At 46.5% G+C, this 15,183-nt stretch overlaps 1 protein-coding gene across 2 annotated transcripts in view; it reads right to left on the reverse strand.

Annotated features, from left to right (window-relative positions):
* The window catches only part of LMNB1 (lamin B1), a 50,911-nt gene extending 41,044 nt beyond the window's left edge, over nucleotides 1-9,867 (reverse strand). For both annotated transcript variants that reach the window (XM_055143989.1, XM_004609822.2), the window contains exon 1: nucleotides 9,056-9,867. In XM_055143989.1, coding sequence (XP_054999964.1) covers nucleotides 9,056-9,414 — 359 coding nt within the window. In that variant the 5' untranslated portion in view covers nucleotides 9,415-9,867. The remainder of the gene's footprint in view (nucleotides 1-9,055) is intronic.
* Nucleotides 9,868-15,183: the final 5,316 nt, after the last annotated feature.

Raw genomic sequence — 15,183 nt, forward strand, 5'->3', positions numbered from 1 at the left:
CTGAGCTGCATCACCAGTCTAAAAGTCGTGCCTCTTTCCCCCCCACCTTCTAAAAAAAATAAATAAATAAATAATGGGTAAGGATACAGTTTAAAGAACTAGAGCACATGTTACCTTGCATGCATGAGGCCCTTACTCAATCCCTGGCAACCTATGGCCCCACACATCAGCAGACAGGTGTGTCTTGGCAGCGGCAGAACCAGGCTGAGAGTCTGAAGTGTCTCTGGAACTTTCCTGAGAGTTGGGAGAAGGCCCTCAGGGGAAAAAAAAAATGGGGGAGGGGGGGCGCAGTATTATACCTGACGATGCTCAGGGGTTACTCCTGACTCTGAAGTCAGGAATTACTCCTGGTGGTGTTCAGGGTACCATATGAGATGCTGAGGTTTGAACCCACGTGCAAGGAAAGCGCCCCACCCACTGTACCATCGCTCCCACCCCAGACAGTAATTCTTATTAAACTGAAAGAACCGAGTAAACCAATTAGTTCTGAAAAGCCTCATGTAACATCTAGGTCTCTACCAAAAATAATAGAAGAAAGCTAAGATTATGACCAAGTTTTGATCTTTTTAATCCTTTATGCTAAGAGTAAAACTGATCAAAGCATCAGAAACAGCCTCCAGAAATTAAAAGGAAATTCCTCCAGATAGGAAACGGACACTCATCTGCTGCTGGCATCACAAACTGGCGACACGCTCACTCCTTTACCCCATGGTTAACATTTAGCCAGCCAATTATTTAACATTCAACCATTACGTTAACCAGGGAAAAACCTGTTATTGCCAGCAAACAGAAAGATAACCATAACCTAAGTGGCCTCTGAAAAATCCACCCACTGCAAAGCCTAGATACTAGGTCACAGCAAATGGAGCCGTTAACTCAAGTCCACCTTTCTTCAAAAGGGGCAGTTCCTTCACCCACAGCACAGGTGTTCACCCACCTGTGGTGAGAGAGTTTATCATGAATGCGCTTCTTGTGAAAATAAAAATGAGCAGGAAAACTTCAAAGGTCTGATTTCTAAGCTGCAACTAAAGATTTCATTCTTTCTTGTGTTTTTCTGCACTTGCCAATAATGAATATAAATATCTTTTGTGAAATCTAAAGTTCATTTTGAAGTCCCCAAATATGACCTCCAAAACACAACTCCCTTTCTCATAGGCATAGGAGGGGAAGCAGAGAAAGAAGTCAGAACAGATTAAGGAAACTTCCTCAAGCTCCGGAAGTAAGTGGGATCTTCAGCTTCGGGGCTGCCAGCCAGTACCCAGCCGACAGCCCAGGCAGATTCTACTCTGGACATAAAAAAAAAATTTTAAAAAACCTGGACTGAAGATAGGAAAGTGCACAGATCTCTAACTGACATCGTAGGGCTGACGTCACCAGACAACCTAATAGCAGCAGCATATTTTTACAGGCTTTATCTCTCATTCTTCGTGTAAGTCACTTCCTCCAATCTGAGTACAGCAAAAGCTTGCCTAGTCTAACGCCCCAGGTTAAACAAACAACTCCAGAAGATATCGTGCTTTAGCAAACATCCCCTGAGAGCCGGGGAAGGAAGTGTCATGACAGGTTAATTACTTAGGGCCCACTTTGTAGGCTGAATTCTAGGGGTTAGTACTTTCAGTTCCCTTGAAATTTTAAAGAAATACTTAACATGAAGTCTTGAGAGCATTTACATCAAGAACAAATGTCAGTCTGCTTGCTTCTTACCAGAACAAACTCAGGGCACAAGATAAAAACAGTAATATATGGTCTGAGAGGTTTTCCTTTTTCAATTAATCAGTTTACATTACCAAAAAAACTCTCTAAAGAAGATTGATAGTGATTCTTTCAGGTTTGGAAACACAAAAATATTGGTAAAACAACCCTGATATTTAGAGTCTATAAACATATCCTAAATTCTATTCTATGAAGAGAAATACACAAGTCAAATTTATTATTAAGTTCCCCATCTCACTCTTCCCAATCTTGAAAAGAAGTATATCATGTTATAGCTTGGTATGCTTCCTGATTTCTTAAAATTATTAATGTGGATGGAAATTTATCCATTATTCTGAGGTAGGTAAATGACAAGTTCAAAAAAAAGTCTAAGATTCTTGACTTTTTCCTAAGATTTAGAAATTCATATTTTTCCAATCCTCTTCCTAATTAGACAGCTGCATAAATTAAAGCTCAAAGAATTCAAGGACCTACCTGTTAAGCCACAAACTTTTTGGTACGACTTATATGAAGTGAATGTGAACAAGGGTACCACTCGGGCCAAAGAGATAAGGCTAAGCATGTACCACTTTGCATGGGGAGACCCAGCTTTGAACTGACACCATACGGTCCCCTAAATACAGCTGACAATAACCCCCAACCTTAAATAAGGGAGACACCCCTTAGCACTCACTGGGTGTGTTCCAAAGAACAAAAAATCAGAAGTATCCAATTATCCCATAAGCACAAAAACACTGACTAGAGAGGCTAGAGATAGGACAGCAGGTGAAGTGCTTGCCTTGCATGCAGCCAGTCTGGGTTGGATCCCCAGCACCCCATATGGTCCCTAGGCCCCCTAAGAGTGATTCCTGAGCAGAGCCAGTACTAAGCCCTGAGCACTGCCAGATACATAACCCCAAAACCACTAACTGAAAAATCATACTCGCTGCAGTGTTAACAGTGTTACTTACCATAGCCATGATCTGGAAACAATGCAAGTGCCCAGCAACAGATGAGTAGATGAAATTATATATAAGTACACACAGTAGTGAGGAATACTACTCAGTGATAAGGAAAGATGAAATCTTGCATTGTACTATGAAAAACAGATGAAACTAGAGAGGGTCACATGAAGCAAAGTCTGAAGGATCAAGAAAGAATACCAGATGACCTCACTCATACGTGGTGCCTAAAGAAATAAAGCAAGGGCACAGACATGGATGTAACCAAACCCTTAGGCTGACCATAGAATGCAGTTACCATGGAAAGGGGCAGACAGCTGACATCACCTACAATAAACAGCAATGGAGGGATACTGACACTTTGCTGGTGCAAACGGCATGGTAACATTGAATGCCTAAACAAACATTCACACTACTATAAACTATTGTCTCTTCGGGGGCTGGAGTGATCGTATAGCGGGTAGGGCATTTGCCTTGCATGTTATTGACCCGGGTTCGATTCAGCGTATCCCAGATGGTCCCCCGAGCACCGCCAGGAGTAATTCCTGAGGGCATGAGCCAGGAGTAACCCCTGTGCATAGCTGAGTTTGATCCAAAAAGAGAAAAATAAAATTGTCTCTTCAATAGAAGGGTCCCATGTGCTGGTACTACACATCTGCACCTATACATTTTTTAAATAAAAACACAAATTCAAATTTCTTGTTCATATTTCCCTACTACTGACAGAGCAAAATTAAAGGAATGCTGTATCTCCTGCCTCCCCTCCCCCAATAAACATAGTGTACAGGCTTGAACCCTAAACCTCAAGCTCATCCCCCTCAATGCCATAATGTTTGGGGATGAAAGTAGAAAGCCTAACATTTTTATATGAACCACAGAAATCCATCAACATTATTCTTTAATCCCTCTGGAGGTAGGAAAAAAATTATTTCCATAATACAAATGTAAAAGCACCATTTATTTTGTTTTGTTTTTAATTTTTTTTTTTGCTTTTTGGGTCACACCTGGCGATGCACAGGGGTTACTCCTGGCTCTGCACTCAAGAATTATTCCTGGCAGTGCTCAGGGGACCATATGGGATGCTGGGAATCGAACCCGGGTCGGCCAAGTGCAAGGCAAATGCCCTACCCGATGTGCTATTGCTCCAGCCCCCCATTTTTTTTTAAAAGGTAAGAAATTCTGCTGTAAATAGCAGAGTTTTGTAGAATTTCTCAAAGATTAATCTGAAAATACAGACTTTAAGGTCTAACCAATAGTTAAGGTCTAAACTAAACTATTAAGTTGTGTTTCTTGACACAATTTTTAAACAAATTTTAATTAAGGGTAAATGGACCAGGAATATAACTCTGGTAGATTTTTTAGTTTATGTGTGAAATCCTGGATTCAAGAGCAGGCAGTGGAGGGGAAGGAAGGTGAGAGGGAGGAAGAACTGGCTTGTTCAGTGTCCAAAAATCCCACAGCACTCCCCCAAAAAGTAAAAATATAAATTCACAATCTCTATTAAGTACACCTAGAATTCTAAAACCTAGTTTCATTAATTTATTTGATGATAAAATCTGACCTGAATGATGAGGCTATTTTTAGTTGTATTTTTCCAGTACGGTGACTATTAATATCGCTCTCTGTAAAAATATCTGTTTCATGATGGAGTACTACCTCAAACCCCACAGGGCGTCATATGTTGTATATGCATATTGCCTTTGTTTATTTTTGGCCACATCGGTGACACTCAGAGGTTACTCCTAGCTCTGCACTAAGGAATCACTCCTGGGGCCATATGAGATGCCAGGGATAGAACCTGGGTCAGCCACATGCGAGGCTAGCATCCTACCTGCTGTGCTATCTCTCCAGTCCCCATGTTACCTTCATAACTATTGGAACTGCTTTAACTTCCAAAACACACCTGGCCATAAGAGTAAATTCTGAAAATCAATTATTCCTCACTTTTGTATTTAAAATGTTAACTGATAACATTCATCATCACTCTTAAAATTCTTCCCCAAAAATGGCTTCCAAGGAAATATAATTAGATTTGGACTGACCAGAAGCGGTAAATAAATCTGGTATCTGTAGCCCCATGAATCCAAAGATTACCTGCAGAGAAGCTATTCTGAAATTCTATCTAGCAGGACCAAGCGTCTCTAGAAATTCTGTCCACAAGATTGTGTGCTGAGGAACCAAAAAGGAACTAAGTAAAAAAGAAAAAAAATTTTTGATTTTGTTCTGTTTTGTTTCGGGACCATACCCAGCAGTGCTCAGGGCTTACTTCTGGCTCTGTGCTCAGGCATCACTCCCAGTGGTTCTTGGGGGAACAGATGGGGTGACGGGGATCAAAGTTAGGTCAGCAGGTGCAAGGCAAATGTCCTACCTCTAAACTATTGCTTTGGCTGGACTGTTTGGAGTCTGTAATGCTAAGACTGTTAACTTAATCTAAATCTGTTATCACTTAAATGAGACAAATTATATAAGCTTCAGGGGGGAAAAGGCAGAAAATAAACCTCAAAATAATGAGAGCTAAATTAACCCAATAAGCAAAAACATCTTTGTCCCCTCCATCCTCAAATTATACTTCAATTATTGCTCAAAATTGACTCCCAGGATGATGGTTTACTATATGCACTGACATTAGTCACACACACACCCCCCACCCCGTGCTATAGGGTCCCCTGAGCAACACTAGGTGTGGCCCCAAAACAAAAATAAAGATCAATACCTAAACCTACATCTATCATTATACAATTTCAGAAAACCAAGACAAAAGAATTCCAGAAGCTTTTTTAGGGGGTGTAGGGGGGTCAATGGACTGGAGAAATAGCACAGCAGGTAGGGCATTTGCCATGCAGATGGCCAACCCAGGTTCAATTCCTCCATCCCTCTCGGAGAGCCCGGCAAGCTACCAAGAGTATGGCGCCCGCATGGCAGAGCCTGGGAAGCTACCGTGGCATATTCGATATGCCAAACAGTAACAAGTCTCACAATAGAGACATTACTGGTGCCCGCTTGAGCAAATTGATGAGCAACAGGATGACAGTGCGAGGGGGGGTCAATAACTACCTCCCCAAAAAGAAGGAAAAAACAGCCTGTGATTGGCATTAGACAGACAGTAACAACAATGGGAGCTAAAGAATGGATTACTAACCATCACTACAATTTCCAAGTTCTGAAATAGGACAGTATTGTATACCTAGCTTAACTATCTGGCAAGCATTAGAACAAAATTAAGTTATTTGCAAATTCACAGGGCTCAGAAAGCTTAGATTCTGTCATCCTTTCTGAATAAATTGCCTAAGGACATTCTCAGACAAAATGAAAGAATAAACAAAATACACGAAGAAACTAAATCAAGCAAATTTCTGGGATGTCAGCTGCACAACATGTCTTGCGAGAAGTGTTCTGGACCGAAGGAGTGGGGCAATTAGACTCATAGTTGATGGTATTAGAGAGCTTCAAAAGGTCTATAAGAATATGATAATAATAAGTTTTTCTTCGGTCAAGAGCCTATTTATTAGGGGCAAACAGTACAAGGAAACTAGTAACTGAAATATGAACCAAAAACATTTCATGTTTTGAGCAACTGACAGCATCTAATTTGGCAATAGGAATGTATGTACAAATCTAAGAAAAGTAAGATTCTAACACTATTTCAGATTATTATTTTCAATACTCAGCCTCTTAGACAGACTTCCTTAACCACAACATCCATCCTTCACTTTATTTTTATTCCTTAACATATTACCTTGCATATCAGACATATTATCAATTCCAATATACTATATATTATATATAGTATATATATAGTATATAGTATATACTATATATACTATATATATTGTATAGTATATACAATATACTATATATATACATATCCTCACTTTTCAATCCTTCTGAAATCAGCATGCATTTTGTAATCCACAAATAAGATTTTACAACAATAGTCAGCCAGGTGGCAGTCTTGTTACTATATAATAAAAAAAAACAACTGGATACTTACTGGAAAGATTACTACAGTACCAATCATCAAAATTCTTCCGATTAGAGAAAATATATTAGCTGCTAACTATTTCTCCTACAGTGTTTTCAGAACATATGGTCCATAATGCTAAGTCTCTGTAGCCAGGAGACATAGGTTAAAGGGCTGAGCACGTGTGTGGGAGGCCCAGGTTTGATTCCTGGCACCACATGGTCAATTTCTGGAGTACAGATCTGGGAACAGTTCCTGAATACCATGGTATAGCCCCAAAACCAAATTTTTCACACACCTAAACAGTGATTAGCCCATAGCAGAATCCTAATCAGTATCACTTGAACACCTCTAAAACCAGAACAGGTCCGATGAATGCAAGCTACATGCTGGTCCTCATGGCGTTTTCTTCTCAATAATGGAGTCAGACAAGCAATGATGAAGACAGAATTACAAGTTAACTGAGCCATTTCAAAAGATGATTGCAAAGGTAGATAAACCCAAGAAACAAATAAATACTGCTTTTTCCTGCCTTTTGGGCCACACCCTGTGATGTTTAGGGGTTACTCCTGGCTCTGTACTCAGAAATTATTCCTGGTGGTGCTGGGGGGACAAGGCAGTAACCATACAGGGATGCCAGGAATGGAACCCAGGTCAACCACGTGCAAGGTAAGCGCCCTAACTGCTCGTTTTACTACATCTCCAGTCCCTAAAAACTTACTAATTTTTAGTATGAGGCTAAAAAGTCAAAGAAATGAAAACACAATGGTTTAAATATGACTGCTTCCTGGAAAAAGATCGTAAACTATCATTTTTCATTATGAACCCATCTCTACTATTTTTTGCTTACGAAGTGCACGGCCGTTTTTTTACGAACAGTTTTTCCAGTACAGGAATGCAAAGGAGAGTCCTACACCAAGAGACTGAGACAGCATATGCAAATGCTTATCAACGGAAAGACAGGAAATCCACGGGCCCAGTGTAACCTGCGAGAGGCTCAACCCCCAGCATCACGGGGTTCCCCCACACCCACAACTCCGGGAGAGCCCGGAGCAATGAGAGCAACATGGAGCAGAGACCACGAGCAACTTCAAGTCAAAACCCCCAAACCAAAAGAACAGTTAAAGAAAAGACAAGTATCTAGGATCAAAGTCGCAAGAAGGTAATCCCCAGAAATTTCAATCAGCCATTGAAGAGCATGAGTTCGACAGTGACACGCACACGATTTCTGAACGATGACAAATATGCCATTCGGCAAGTCAGAAAGTCAAAGTAGGATCAGCAGAGGATTCGAAGTTTATCCTCAAGTCCTGAACTGAAACTCTGACTCCCTTCGGTGGTGGAATAATTACCAGCTCCACCAGACCACAACGCTCCCCACATTTACCCAACTCTTTCACCTGCCCCGGCCTGTCAACACAATGACTGACGCTGAACAAACAAGAGTGGTCTGTCCATTACGTACAACTCCGAGTGACAGTGCGGCGCGGGTGCAAAAGCCCGGGGAGGGGACGGGTGCCAGGAGGGGGCGGGGAGGGTGCTGCAGGAGATCCGCGGCGGCGGTCGGGGAATTCTCAGACGCCACATTCGGAATCCCTAGCGCGGGAGAATTCCCAGGACCCCCCCCAGCACCACATCGGTGTCGCTGAAGGCCACCACAGCGTTCCATGCTGAAACCTCTTCTTCTTGCCCTGGATCCGCCAGGCCGCGACCATCGCTCAGTCCCTAACCCCTGTCCCCTCCCACCCGGAGTCTAGACGCAGAACCCCCGCCCGATGTCACAGGGCCAAGAAAAGAGCGCGCCAAAGCAGGACCCACCCCCCGGAGACCCGGACGCTGGAGACTGGTCCCTCCCCTTCCTCCCTCGAGCCCGCGCGGAGCTCATTCATTCTTGAATCGGGCAGCCGGGGCTCCGCGGCCGGCCGGCCCAGCAGGGCAAACCCACCCGGCGCTTTGTCTCCCACCCGGCCGGAAACCGCGGCGCGCACTGGAGCGCGCGCCCGGGGGGCCACCACCCCGCACCTGGGGCGCGCGGGGCCGCCGAGCGGCCGCCTGGAGGACCAGGGCCCGAGGCCCCGAACCCGCGCGCTCACTCGGCCAGGACCGGCGTTGCCGGATTCGGGGCTGGGAAAGGTGCCTCCCCGTCCCCGGTGGCTGTAACTCGAGCTCCGCACCCCCTCCGTCTTCCTTGCGACCCCCAAGCCAAGAAACTCTAGATGCCTTCCCGTTTCCGGAGGCAGAAAACCCGACCCCTTCCCTAAAGGCGCGGGATTCCCGCCTTCCTCCCATCCCCCCCGCTCCAACTCCCGCTCTTCCCTCCCCCTCCCCGGTGCAGAAACGCCAGAACTCGGCCTCCCCCAGGCTGCACGCCGTCGCCTCGGGGGAGAAGGGGGTGTGGGGGGATTGTTCGCTAACCCCGCGGCCCGGCGGGCGCACTCACTTGAGCAGAAGCTGGTCGTGCTCGGCCTTGAACTTGCCCAGCTCGATCTGCAGCTTGGCGCGCTCGCGGGCCGTGTCGTCGAGCGCGCGGCGCGCGTCGGCCAGCTCGGTCTCGTAGAGCGCCTTGAGGCCGGTGAGCTCGCGGCCGCGCACCTCCTCCCGCTCCGTCACCTGCAGCTGCAGCGCGCTGTTCTCCGTCTCCAGGCTGCGCACCTTGTCGATGTACACGGCCAGCCGGTCGTTGAGCTCGCGCAGCTCCTCCTTCTCCTGCAGCCGCGACAGCCGCGTGGGGCTCAGCGGCGTGGCGGGGGCGCTGGAGCGGCTGCCCGACCGCGGCGGCACGGGGGTCGCGGTCGCCATGGCGGGCCGGCGGGGGCGATCGGTAGCCGGGGAGGGAGGGGAGCGGTGCAGGGAGGGCGGGGAGGGGGGCGCCCGAGCCCGCGATCGGCGCTCGCCGAGAGCCCGGCGTCGGGAGCGAGGGAGAAGTACCTGGGATGGCGGGAGAGCGTTACCACACAAAGGGTAAAAAGGGGGAGGGCTGCGAATCAATCAATCGTAAAATGCCCTTTGTCAGAAAACGCGCGCGCGCGCGCACACAGACACACACAGACACACGCACACAAGGGAAGGAACGGGGCGAGGGTGACCGGGAGGGCCCCGCGAGGTCCGCGCGCCGCCGCCGCCGAGTCTCCCGCCCGCAGCACTTTGTTTCCTCGCAGGCGGCGCGGCGCGGCGGGCGGGGGGAGGAGGGCGGCGAGGGGCGGGCTGGAGGGGAGCCGCTGGGGGCGGAGGTGGCGCGGGCCCCGGCGCGGCTCTCCCCAACATGGCCGGCGCGCCGGCCCGCCCACGTGGCCTCGGCCGGCCAATGGGGAGGCGGCGGAGCGCTCGGGCGGAGCAGGGGCCGGGCCTGGAAATTTAAAATCGGGCCCTCGGGCAACCGTCGGGCGGGCGGGCGGGAGCGCGGCGCGGGGCGGGGCCGGGCGGAGGGCGGCGGGGACCATTTCTCCTCTCCTCCCTGCCCTCCCACTACCCTCCTCGGGGTCCCTCCCCACCGAGAGTGAGCGGGTGGCGGGAAGGAGCCCCGAGGTTTCCGGGGCGGGTCGGCACTGCGGTCCACGCCCGGCGGTTCAGGGAAATTCAAATGTAAACGTCCCGACCTAGCCACGCGCCGGAGACTCGGAGGGGTCTGGCTGGCCGCCCGCCGCGGTCATCTTATCCCCGGCCGCTTTCGGGGTTACGTAACGGGCGTTCGTGTCCGAGGTTCAAAATCCACCACGCGCCGGTTCCAAGTTGCAAGGTTTCCTAAGTCTCCCCGCGCCCTCCCCAGCCCCGACTGAAACGCCCTCCTCGCGCCGCGCCGCGCGCCTGTCCGGACGCCAACGGATACGCCGCTCGCAAACACCCGCAGCTTGGGTGTTTCAAGTCCCTGGCTACTCAGGTTAATGTACTTGTCCCGGGTCGTCTGTACTTCTCAACGAATTCAGAGGGTTTTATAAAACAATAAAAACACTTTGGACTATAAGACCAAAAAATAAATTAAAAAAAAAACCACCTTGGATATGGCGTGATTGAATGAATATAGGGCGAGCTGTCCAAGTTCCTCAGCCGCAGGGGATCGAAATGTACACTCCTGAAAATGTAAATAGAAACGCGGCTTGGCTTTTGAAAGGGATTCCCCCGAAGATGTCCTTGACTTGATCCTGCTTAGAAACCTGCCTCAGGGACTTGAGTGAGTTGCTACATAGTGTCCAAACTTTTAGGCCAGTGTTCATGGGAATTTACTTTGTACCCAGTATCCGTCCCTACATCTGCCCTGTGGGAACTGGAGTGGTGTGGGAACTGGATTGTTTCCACTTGAAATTCGTTTTCTAGATGAATTATCTTCAGTCCGCCACGCAGGCGACAAGCGAGCATGTGAACCCAGGTGGTTTCAAGGGACTCCAGAGCCTCGCCCTTAACTATAACTTAGGATGCCACCTCACAACCTCTTAGGAAGGCATCTGTGGAATAATTAAAGGTTAGACGCCTTTGTAATGGTAGAAGTGAAGACCAAGATGTTCTTTAAATATTAATCAAGTCCTGTATGTAAGAATTAGGGAAAAGCACCAGACTGCATTTCATTCAGCCTCGGCGAATTTCTGGGTCCTATCTATGATGATATCCTCCTTATGAATGGTTGTGTCCTGCCCTGGTGTTAAAAACACTTACTTGAGAATTAAGGAATTGAGAAGCTTCAATTTTAAAGTTGCTGGTAGGACTTTTATTTCTTTTTATATGGAATTCAGCTCATTGTAATGTCTTTAAAGTCAGTATCTTTGAAAATTCAGATTTCTCAGGAATAAACTAAATCGATGTGTGAGTCCAAAAAATGTGTAGGTCCCCAGACCAAGATCAGGATTGGGATACATATTCACGTTTCATTTTCTTTCTTCATTTTTCTTTCATATCCCTTTAAAGACCTTTTTAGACCTTTTGTGGGGGTGAGGGGGGGGGGCAGAGGAAGACGCCACATCTGGCTGTGCTCAAGAATCACTCCTGGCAGGGCTCAGGGGACCATATGTGGTGCCAAAGATTTAACCTGGGACCGAGGCTTGCAAGGCAAGCGCCTTATGCACCGTTTTACCTCTCTGACCCAGGACTTTTTTTTTTTTTAAGAGGCTGCTGTTGCCTCAGCCTTCTAGCACTTACCTTGCATCTGTTAGACCCTGGGTTGATTCCCAGCAGGGCCGGGAACAAAAGAAACTTTTTTTTTTTTAACTTAAGAAACTTGTAAAAGTACTTTCCTTTCAGGGTTGAAATTTTTGGTTTGTTTTTGTTTGGGGCCACACCCAGTCAAGCTCCAGCCCTCACCTTTGAAGTTTTACAACTGAGTCAAGGGCAGTGAGAGGGCTGGAAGGCTGGAGGGCTTGCTTTGCCTGCGGGAGCCCTTAGCAGGGAGTAGCCCCCTAATACTTCTAGGCAAAAGACAATATGTGAAAGATTTCAGACTGAATCTCTGTGGCTCTCAACCACAGTTCAAGCTTGCTAAGAGTTCCTCAATCTCAGACTCTTTTAAGAGGCTCACATGAGATCCTATTATCTGAAACAACCACTAATAAGTTGGCATCAGACTGCTGGTGGATTTGCTATTGATAGCTGCATGACTATATGAAAGTTATTCTTTCCCCATGGGAAATGGCATCATTCCCACCTTGCAAAGTTTGTAAAGATCAAATAATAGGTGTAATGTACTAGGAATATGTGATGGTGAAATAGTTATTCTTTTGGGGTTGGGTGGGGGGAGTTGGGGGAAAGGTGCCCACACCTGGCAGAACTCAGGATCACCAAGGCAAGGCATTGTGTTTGGTTTGAGCTCTAGCCCTTTGAGGCATCACAGTTCCAAATAGTAATTCTTACTAACAGTAATCCTGTGTCTCCAGTAGAAACAATGGGGGGAAATGGGAAATTTCAGAGCCTTAGAATTGTGCAAATTTTAATCAGGTACCTTACTAAATGTACACTTCCCTTATTCTCTTAGTATTTCCCCTGCCTAACTGTTCCTGGAATCAGATCCAATTTTTCCCTTTTCTTTTATACTGAATTTATCCAGAGGTTCAATTCCTGAAATCCCATTACCTCCAATACTCTCCCCCAATGTATTTCAGGAGAAGTAACAAATACTATGTAAGTTAGACAGCAACACTTCTGCCTTTACCAGGACAAAATAATTCACATGCTTTCACATTGTTTTTCCTGTAAGCTTTAGTTCCTTGTGAGGGCACATGTTCTGACTATTGGCTAGGGAGTACATAACCTCTCCCAAGCCTCAACTTGCCCTGTTCCCTCCAACAAAGGCTGTGAATGGGAGCTTAGCAGTAGAGCACTTGTCTTGCATGTGTGAGACCCTGGGTTCACTCCTTGGCAACACACACACACACACACACACACACACACACACACACACACACACAGCTACCTTCCTACTTATAGAGACCTTCATTGACATTTGTTCTACCTTCTTTCTTTCTGTTTTGTCAGTTTGGTATGGATCAGGAAAATGACAGGATGCCTACCAGATCTAGGCAGAAGGCACCAGAGCCAGAGAGCAGAGGAGCAGCAGGGAGAGGGCAGCACTGAAAACGAGCAACTCCCCACTGCTGTCCCAGGAGAGGGGATGACAGCTGGCCATGCTGAGGATGCAGTGCAGACAGTGGGTGGGCTGGGGCTGTGCTACAAAATGAAGGGGAAATATTGGTGATTTGTATGTCCATTACATGTTTGCCAAATAAGTGAAGGATTGAATTGCTGCTTTGATTTACTAGGGCAGATTTTTTTGTTTAAAATACTTTGCAAAATTTTGTTTTTTCATTGGCCACAAGTATACAAATAAATTATGCTGAGTGACTAGCTAGCATCTTTTCTAACTCTGATGGGGGTTGCAGTGGGATAACTTGGTGGGTCAAGGTGGAGGGGCAGAATAGGTGGGGTGGAGGCTTTGGAACACTTTGTTGGTGGTAGAGGTGCAATTAACTTTGTTTTATTTGTAGGGGGGTTTGTTTGTTTGGTTTTGGTTTTGGTTTTGTTTTGGCTTGCTTTTTGGGCACACCTGCTTTGCTCAACGTTTACTCCTGGCTCTGTGCTTACAAATCACTCCTGGCAGTGCTTTGGGGACAATCCGGGATGCCAGGAATGGATGTTGGGGATTGAACCCTGGTTGGCCATAGGCAAGGCAACCCCTTACCACTGCACTAGCTCTCTGACCCCTTAACTTCATATATTGAAAGCAGAAAGTTATCACTCACGTACGGGGTGGGTTGGGGGGTGAGGGGTGGGATGTATACTTTTTTTGTTTGTTTGTTTGTTTGTTTTGTTTGTTTGTTTTGTTTTTGTTTTTATTGGTGGTGGAATATGGGCACTGGTGAAGGGATGGGTGTTTGAGCATTGTGTAACTGAGATATAAGCCTGAGAACTTTGTAACTTTCCACTTGGTGATTCAATAAAATAAATTTTTTAAAAAATTTAAAAAATAAAATAAAAAGAAAAGCAGAAAGTTTAACACTGTTGTAAACCATGTGACCTCAATAATATTAAGCAAGAGTAAATATGTTTTTTAAATAAACAAATCCCTGGGGTGGCTGGATTGAAGTGGGGAGCACTAGTGGGGGGGGGCATGGAGTTGGAATGTTGTTTGCATGAAACCCTATCATTAACAGTATTGTAAAGCACAGTCCCTCAAATAAAAAAATTAATTTAAAAAGTGTTAAAGGAATGGGGCTGGAGCAATAGCACAGCGGGTAGGGCGTTTGCCTTGCACGCAGCCGACCCAGGTTCGATTCCCAGCATCCCATATGGTCCCCCGAGCACCACCAGGAGTGATTCCTGAGTGCATGAGCCAGGAGTAATCTCTGTGCATCGCTGGGTATGACCCAGAAACCAAAAAAAAAAAAAAAAAGTGTTAAAGGAAGGACTGGAACCATAGTACAGTGGATAGGCTGCTTACCTTACACATGGCTGACCTGGGTTCGATCCCCGGCACCCAATATGGTCCCCCAGCCTTGCCAGGAGTAATCCATGAATGAAGACTAGGAGTAAGAACCTGAACACAGCCAGGTATAGCTCAAAATCTTAAAAAAAAAAAAAAAAGTGTTAAAGGGGATATTTATCTTATTAACAGAATTCTCTTAGCACAGACATCTAATGTTAGAGCTATTTAAGATTGTTTTTCCAAATTGCTTGCTAAGATCTGGCTATTTGGTCATGAGGAGGATCTGACTGTGATACATCACTCTATCAGTCATCACTCTATTGGTTGTGAGGATGGATGGCTGATTGGCTGGCTAGGAAGGCGTCCCTTCCCCTCACTGGTCCATGTGTGTCCCTCCCTGAATAGAGATCGCCCTTCTTCAATGGAGGCTAGAAGAGTGGCTGCTGGGACTCTCCTGCTGGGACTCCCAAACAAGCTCTCAAGATCTGTTATTTATTGTCCAAGAGGCTGAGCACATGCTATGCATGTGGGAACCCAGGGTTCAATTCCTGGCACCACCTCATGTCCCCTAAAGCACCAAGTCAAGAAGAGCAATCAAGCACATCTGGGGTGTGACCCCCAAACAAGGATAACTAACAACTAAATCTGAATATTTGGGCCAGGGA

The sequence above is a fragment of the Sorex araneus genome, chromosome 6 (assembly GCF_027595985.1).
Source record: "Sorex araneus isolate mSorAra2 chromosome 6, mSorAra2.pri, whole genome shotgun sequence".
NCBI classification, from domain to species: Eukaryota; Metazoa; Chordata; class Mammalia; order Eulipotyphla; family Soricidae; genus Sorex; species Sorex araneus.